This window comes from Uloborus diversus, chromosome 2 (assembly GCF_026930045.1).
Source record: "Uloborus diversus isolate 005 chromosome 2, Udiv.v.3.1, whole genome shotgun sequence".
Taxonomy (NCBI): Eukaryota; Metazoa; Arthropoda; class Arachnida; order Araneae; family Uloboridae; genus Uloborus; species Uloborus diversus.
Window position 1 is genome coordinate 180,898,550 of NC_072732.1, and position 9,032 is coordinate 180,907,581.

General features: G+C 32.7%; 1 protein-coding gene across 1 annotated transcript in view; it reads right to left on the bottom strand.

Annotated features, from left to right (window-relative positions):
- Positions 1-8,515, bottom strand: part of LOC129216689 (ribosomal protein S6 kinase 2 alpha-like) — a 72,256-nt gene extending 63,741 nt beyond the window's left edge. The window contains exons 1-2 of the mRNA XM_054850904.1: positions 8,489-8,515; positions 5,179-5,307 (exon numbers count right to left, since the gene is read on the bottom strand). Coding sequence (XP_054706879.1) covers positions 5,179-5,307; positions 8,489-8,515 — 156 coding nt within the window. The remainder of the gene's footprint in view (positions 1-5,178; positions 5,308-8,488) is intronic.
- Between the last annotated feature and the right edge of the window lie 517 nt (positions 8,516-9,032).

Below are 9,032 nucleotides of genomic sequence, written 5' to 3' on the forward strand. Positions count from 1 at the left end.
ACAAGATAAGTTTGATAAATATTGCTTTAAAGTGCCCTTGTAGTTGAAGATAAAACATTTCGATACTTATCCAATGAAATGCTAAAGTCAAAAACTACAAGCTACATAAATTACTACACATGTGACAACCAACTAGGCTGGTCCTAGTCAGGGGCGGCTCTAGCAGTTTTGCCGCCCCGGACAAATTTCCAAAGTGCCGCCCCTCTCCACGGTAAAAAAAAATCAAACATTACAATTTTTGCATTACAAATATAGTCCCTTCTTTTTGGTAATTCCTCTTTTTTTTAAATATAAAACATTCTTTCAAAAAAAAAACGATAAGCCCCCCCCCCCCCCCTAAAATGGTCATGCTTGAAAGCAGTTTCGCGTTGTCTTCACGTATTCATCAATTCATCAATCCTAAGTACGACCATGGCTTTCCTGCACTTGGGCTGTGCCACCAGAAAATATTTATAGGGGGGGGGTACGCTTAAAAAATACCCGTATCTGCTAGAGGGGTCTGGGGGTTCTCCCTCGGAGAATTTTTTGAAATTATAGCCTTAAGAACGCAGTTTTAGACGCTCTGTGGCGGTTTAGACGGTGGAAAGTGTCAGGGGGTCTTTTGAGGGGGGAATTTTAAGAAACTGAAGTCTTAAAAACACGATTATAGGCGAAATGTGTTGACTTCAGAGTAAGGGTTGGGTCTTCTATGATTTTTTTTTTTTAAATAGATTTGAGATGACGTAAACTTTTCACCCCAATTTTTTGACACTGAAGTTTCAAAAGGCAGTTACCGACAAACTTTCATGATTACAGGAAAGGGCTCTTTGAATCTCCCCAAGAAACATTCCAAAAGAGAAGTAATAAAAAGCGATGTTTTTAAGCCATTTTCAAGGACTGGGGTGAGGGTTAAAAGGTCTCATCTTAATTTTTTGAAATTATAGTTTTTTCATTTTCAGATTGCATACGGGAGCATCGTCTCAATGTATTAAAAGAGGACTTCGCGCTAAGCACCTCAACAAAGCGTCGTTTTTAGACGATTTGTATGATATTAAAAGCAGGGTGAAACGAGATTTGAAGAGCACTTTAATGATTTTAACTGAGGGAGGAGGCTTCCGAAGCGTAGAATTTTAAGTATTTTCTTATTTTTTGATCGTCTAGTAAAAGTAAAAAGAAAAAAAAGGAGAGGTGGGGGTAAAACAAATATGAAGTGTAGTGTGGGGTGTGATTAACTAAGAAATAATCTGTAACTATAGAAAAATTTAATTTTAAGTTTCTTTTGAAAATAAATTAAGACTTTTTCACGACAATCGATATTTTTTCCAATTAAAATTACTTTGTTTCCCTAAGGAGCATTAATTTCTTCTCTTTAATAGCATGGAACATTTTTTTAAAAATGCTCAATCTAGGAAGGGGGTGGGGGAGAGAGAGGAGTCCTGTGCGCGATCCAATTCCGACAACATGCAGAAGTTCAAAAACTGGACCGTCAAATATGTATCATTATTTAAAACGTGGTAAATAATATAAATAAATACCTTTGTGCTGAACAGTAAAGTAACATAAAGTAACAACGTCTAAAAAGCACAAATTCTGCGAATTTGTGCTTTTTAGACGTTGTTACTTTACGTTACTTTAGTGGTATATAATAATTACTTGCTACGCAATTGCAATATCCCACGGCGCCCCTCCCCACGGGAAAAAATAAAAAGGGATAAATTGACAGTAAATACATGCCAATAAACCTTTAATAGATCATGCCAATAAATAAACAGCACAATGAAATGAAATCAAATTTATTAAAGCTGTACATTAAACTAGACAAAAAAAAGGGCACTTCAAAACAAACACCAAATTAACATGTCTTGTATTAAAGACCTCGAAACATAGCTGGATTATCAAATTATTGGAAGAAAAAAACAATTATAGTATTTAATTAATTTAACAATATTTCTTGAGAACAGACAGGATTTTGGAAGTGCTATGCATTACTGACAATTAAAGTGACAGCAAAGCAAAATACTAAAATGGACGAAAAAAATAGAATCGTTATTTTAAAAACATTAACTCATCTTTTTTTTTTTTAAATAATCATAAAGTAGGAATGCAATTAAACAATTTTTGTATTGGTGCATATTTTCATGACAGCTTAATGAAAATTACTTTCTCGTGTTGTACAAAAGTTTTAGAAGTCAGATTACTGTTTACCGATGTTTCTCTTCTTGTAGTAACTTATAATAAAAGTTCAGTCTGCATCAAGTCTCATCATATATATATATATATAATATACTTTAAATTGTTATAATGTAACTAGTATTAGGATGATACGTTATTTAATACTAAAACATCATTGAAATATCTACCTAAATCTCCAAGCAGAAAAAAAAAAGGCTACGGTTCCTGCTATTGCAAAACCCCCGAGTCGGCGAAGCAATTGACAGGAAGAGAGGAAGAGAGCATGGAATAATCAGGGATGAATAATAGGGCAGTAAAGCACATAGCCTAGGGCCCAGCAGATCCCAGAATCAGGCGAGAGTTCTGGTAATCAGACCCTGACCCCCCCACCCATTCAGTCTCGTTTCCCAACCAAAACAGGCAACTGTTGACCATTTGCTGTCGGCGACAGCAATTAAGGTACAATAAACGAAGAGGAAAGAAAACCTTCACGTATTTTTCAGACTCCCAAGCTATTGTGCTCGCAAAATACTCTCATACAAATTTGCTCCTAATGTAAAATGTATTTTAGACATTCGAACCAAAATGCCGCCCCTCAAATTTGCCGCCCCGGACAGGGGTCCGGTTTGTCCGGCGCTAGAGCCGCCCCTGTCCTAGTCAGTTTATTAGTCCCCAATGAAGATTGATGGCCAGTGGCGTACCAAGACAGATGGGGGCCTGGGGCGCTACTCGAAATGGGGGCCTACCTGGTACTAAAACTGAAGTTTCTCAGACTATGTGTACGTACCATATATTACAATAATTATTTTAAGTGGTACATTTTTACATATTTCAGTAGTGTTGGTTTGATTTCGGACACTGTTGTAAATACCACAGCAAAACACATGGTTTTAAGTAAAATTAAGTAAATACTATATTTTTAATAAAATTGTGCTTTGTCAGAAAATATCAAAAACAGAAAAAAGTCCTAAAATTATATTGTATCTTAAAAATGTATTGCATCTGAACATCCAAGTACAGTGAACAGAAACGTTTAGGCATTCCAGATTTAATTAATTTTAGGATAAAAATTTTCTTTTACAGAAAAAACCCTTTACTATTCCTTTGAGTAAGACACACCAGTTAACTATTTACCTGATAACATCACCTAATCTCAGAGAAAAATATTTTTAAAACATGCTTACCTAAATAAGGATGAAATTCACACGTTCACAGTCTAAATAAAATTTTTCTGCTAGGTCTCACTCAAAAAAAAATAAATAAAAATAAAAAACGCTCTTTATGTTCTTCAGACAAAAAAACTCTGGTGTGACCCTATACTTGCCTGGCGTCTAAAGCGAAAAGCGTAATTTCCCCCGATTAGTAGTGTATGAATTAAGACTAGACCATCGTAGTCTTAATACACAAAACAAAACATAAAACAGATATTTTACTGTATACTGTAATGATCAAAAATTATAAACGTGCATCTGTTATGCATTAGTTTTTTTTTTTATATAAATTGTTTGAAAAAAAAATGCATAAAACTTTGCTGAAAGCACTTAACAAAATAAAAGCAAATGATTTTTATAGGTTTAGTTAATTTAAAAATAAATTTGGGGCCCCCATTAAATTCGTGGCCCAAGCGCTCATGTACCTTTGTACACTAGGATGGGTCACTGAAAAAAAGTCATATTTAACAAAATTTATGATATATACTCGCATATATAGGTAACTGATTAATATTTCTAATCATGATGTATATGACAGATCTACTGGAAAAAATAAGATACAATTTCGGGGCTTATGTCAAAGCGGGGCCTGTGGGACATAATTTGCCCTCTCTTTGTTTAGGCAAGAGTCACTGAGAAAATATTCATTCTACATAAAAAGTCAACTTTTTATTTATCTAAACCATGACATATGGCACGTCTGGCGAAAAAGAAAACGAATTAAAATTTTGGGGTCTATGTCAAAGCAGGGCCTGGGTATCATAAACCCTCCATTGATCCTGAAGAGGTATTGATTGTATCCCTGAACAAATATTTGGTCTTTAAAAAAATTATGATTTATTAAGCCAACTTGTTTAAGCATTTAAACCAAGATATGCGACAATATTGGTGAAAACCAAAAATCGAAATTTGGGGGGTCTATGTCAAAGCGGGGCCTGGGGTGGACCGCCCCCTCCGCCCCCCCCCCCTTCGGTACGCCACTGTTGATGGCCTTCTTAAAGCTATCTACCCCCTGGTTCATTACAGCCTTTTCTGGTAAGCTGTTCCAAGTCCCCTCATCCCTACTACTATAATAGGTTTTCTAATTTCCAGGTTTGCCGCCTAAGATTTGAATAGCTTAAAACAATGAACCCCTCGTCCTGCTTTTCCTGCTAAAATTTAACCCATTAAAATCTTTCATTTTGAATTTCGATAAACTTAAACAACCAAATTGTGTCTCCTCCGACTCTCCTTTGCTACAGGTTATACATATTAAGGCTTATACGTCTTCCATCATAATCTAAATCTGAAAGTCCTCTTAATGACCTAGTAGTCCTTCTTTGAACCCATCAAAGAAATATCTTTCTTGAGATAAGGACAAAACAGTGGTCTTCTTTGGGAGAAAGTTTTAAAGTAATTCAAATCGGGGGCATTTGACATTTCTAATTTTTATTCAGCATAAACAAATATTTTGCAGTGCCAGACAAAGACATATTACCCTTGCCCTAGCCATTAAACTTGGGGGGAAACATGGCACAACTGAATAAAATAAATCTGGATATCTTTAAAAGCTTGCGGCTGAAAAAAAATATTGACACATAAATAATAAAATTACATAAAAAACTTGAAAAGTTTAATGGAAAAACACAGTATCCTGTATCACTTTAACACTATTTGCATGACAAAAGTAAAAAACACCTTCACTAAAAATAATCAGCGAGTGAAAACTTTTTTTTGAGTAAAAACCCCCAAAATTTGAGATATTCAACACACACAGAAAAAAAAAGCAGAAGTCACAGCCTTGTAAAAAAATTATTTGGAATAGTAAAATACATACTTTACCAAAAGATCCTTGGCCTAAAATTTTCAATAACAAAAATTGTTTTGGCTCAGCTTTTGGGAAACCTGCTTTAGTAACCTCTTGTATTTCAAATTCATGTACAGGGCCATTAGTAATAGCTGATTCCTATGGATAATAAAATAAATTAACATTTCATACAAAGATAATAACATTCTGTAGTTCACACTCACTGTATTAGTAAGTTTTTCGTATCAAATTCTATACAACTTTTATTTTGTATGGATCTTTCTCACAGAAATGGTAATTTTCATGTCCTTGTTGTAATTTATGAATTGTTTACCACCTATACATAATTTTAGGTGTTAATGCTATGCAAAATAGTTTAACAACTTCAAATTGTTTTAAATTTAAGTCTAAAGTAGCCAAATGTCATTCCCTTCCTCGTCCCTCACTGTTACCCACACTTGAAAATATTTATATAAACTCAAGTATCAGTTAGGGGCAACTACCAGAATCATTTTTTTTTTTAATTCGCCATTCCTTCACTAGTGAGAGAATGACCTTTCAGGAAAAGTATGAATTCCAAAAAAAATGATAATAATAAAGACCTTACATAAATCTCTCTATAAAAGGTTATCTGATTCCACTTATTTTAATTTTTCTGAACTTAATAAAGCTTAAAATGACTTTTTATGAGAATGACCAGTATTACCAGGGTTCATAATCAATTTGGATAAAAAATTTCCATGACTTTTTCATGACTTCATAAAAACTTTCATGACCTTGTTACACAAAGAGAATAATACTATTAAATGCCAAACTTGCCAATTTTTGGAAATGGGCTTTTGAAAAACTTTTATGTGAGTGCCACTACATCACTAGAGGGCATTTACTTGTGACTGAAAAAATATCAGTGCACTGCAGAAACTATTAAATTATTCTTATTTGTCTTCATCATATCAATTCAAGTAAAGTAAAAATACAATATACTGATGTTTGAATGTCGAACAAATATTTAATAAATAGGGCAGAATAGTAATGAATGGGACAAAAATTGAATGGGACATTACTAAGTTACCAATAATAAATTTACTTCATAAAAACATTGCCCTTTGGTGTCAATAGTGCATCTACTCACCAATCTAACTGAACAATATACTATATTTGTTCATTAAAGTAAAGCCACATTTTCCAGCTTTTTCACTTTTCTAAATCAGATATTTCAGCTGGCCACAAGGGGATCAGTTTTACGAGCTGTATGTTGGGCACCACTGTTTTCAAGTATTAGAATTCCCCAAAAATCAAGAAAGTACAAGTCCACTACTACAGAATATAAAATACAAAAAGTGCAGAAAATAATGCTGAATTCAAAATTAGTGATGTCCTAGTAGTAAAATCACATTACAAAAAAAAAGCGTGCGGCTGTTACAGAAGCGGATGAAATTGGATTCCAAAACTCGGACCTGTTTCTGAGATTGTTCAAGTTATATGCAATATTACTAAGCCACTCAATATTGCTAGTGCTCTTTTAGATATTGTTACTTTCTTCCTTCTCAAGACATTTTTTCATGACTTTAAATAAATTTCCATGACTTTTAATGAAAATATTAATTTTCCATGACTTTTCCAGGTCTGAAATTTGTTTATTTTTTTTTCCATGACTCTCCAGGATTTCCATGACCCGTGCGGACCCTGTATAACAGTGGGATCACTTCTCCACGGAAATAAGGTGATCTTGACTCTTGGGTATGATAAGCATTAAAGCTTCAGATTGTCTGATTGTACTTCAGAAAACTGAAATAATGAAATTTAGACGATTCTGAAAAATAATTTTCCAGGTCTGAAAATATTCACACAAACCCACTCTTTTGTAAGTTAATCTGGTAAACATTGTATAATACGCGAGAAGATACTGTATATTTTGGAATGTTGAAAAAAAAGCCTGCTGAAAATACCCATCATCTTATCCACAAAATATTGTGCTGTTTTATTATTACACACTATACTACATGTCAATCGATAAATTTTTTGCAAGAAAAATATCAAATTTTTGCTCAATATGCTTATCTACAGATGGTTGCTTAGCCATCATTTGCTTAAACCACTAGTCTAAAAGAAAAAAACATAAACTTAAGTTCAATAGTCTGAGCATATAAAGATTCTATTTGGATCATACAATAAAAATAATGAAGCACTAAACATTTTTGAGAGTTTCTACAAAATTTAAGTTTAATTGTTTTCTCCCTTATTCTGGCAGTGGCTTTTTATTTAATTCTAATCTAAATTCTTAGTACTTAAATCAAAATATTTTACAAATATCTAAAATAGTTGACCAAACTTTCTTTACCAGAAGGCCACACCTTGTGCTAAAATGAATCTCGAGGGCCAAAACATGTATGTAAGATTAAAATATGTTTAAATCTTTTCTTTACAGAGCTCATGAGAAAATGCGGGAAAGCAAAGAAAATTACAAATTAAGAACTGTAGTCATCATTACTTTGAGTAATACAAAGTTTACATTCGTTTTCCAGAAACAAATTTCTAACTATTTGGCTTCAAATTTGCAACAATTATTCCTAATACCAAATGAAGACTATATGTTGTTTTGGAAGGTTCTAGAATATATTTTTCAATTCATAACTACATTGAACCTAGTAATGGACCACATTGATGAGCTTCAAGGGATACATCTGGCCTGCGGGCCTTAGTACTTATCTAAAAGAATAAATTTTAATTATAAAATTGGTTTACGACTTCTTTTATTTGCTTGAAACATGAAAACATTTCGGGGTATTTCACACCTGTTTTGAAGAAAATTACTTACATTCAAAGATGTAAATTAAAACAAAATGTGCCTTATTTTGTATCTAAACAAGTACAGTGGATGATCAAAAATCCGCACAAGTTAGGAGAAGTGGTTGTGCTGATTTTAGATTTTGCGGATTTCAGGTCATTAAGGAGGCTGTGCCTTTACATGCAAAAAAATAAAAACAATAAATAAAAATAATATACTTACAGTTATTTACATTATTTAATATACATATTTACAATTGATACTGCCTATTTACACTTTGAAAACATTTCTGAAATTGAGGATTGTTTCAAATTTTTGTACTGTTTAAGTTTAAGATTCTTTTGAATATTGTACAGCATTAGCAATCCCCAAGTTCTGACAATAGAACAATGCTCTCCGAAATTACAATTCTTCCCTTATTATAATCTGCAATGGCGTCTATTGGGTTAATTGGTTTTTTCCCCAAAATCTCCAACTGTTTCCATTTCTAAACAAGATTATAACAGAAAAATTATGAGAAATTTTATAATAACTTGAAAAATGACTACTCACAGTTCCATTTTGTTCATCTATTACCATATCTTCAATAGGACACTGTAAGAAACAAATATTTTTATTTTATTCACATGAAACAATATAAGTACAGTGTGATTTCAGTTATATTTTGTTATTATTACCAAGAAGAAAGAATTAAAATTGTGTAATTGTGTTTTAAAATCATTTAACATTTTAAATCATGTAAAATAACAGTAGGTACTTTTTGGTTACATGCACAATAACATTTTTAATCTTGGCAATTATTTTTCATCTTATTCATCCCTGCAATTTTAGGACAAAACAGAACAAGGCATTAAACAAAACTAAATAAAAGTTTTATAAAAAAAATAAAAATATTCTGCAAACGACTAAATTAAGCAATTAAAATGTAAAAATCTGCCAAATAAAATACAGTGAAACTTTGGTAAGTCCAACTTCAATGAGCCAAAACCTTCCACAAGCTGAAATAAACCTTTATTCCAGTTCAGGGTGGCGACAGGAACTATGAAAAAAAGTTCCCTGACTTTTCCCTGATTAAGTTCACCAAATTTCCCTGATT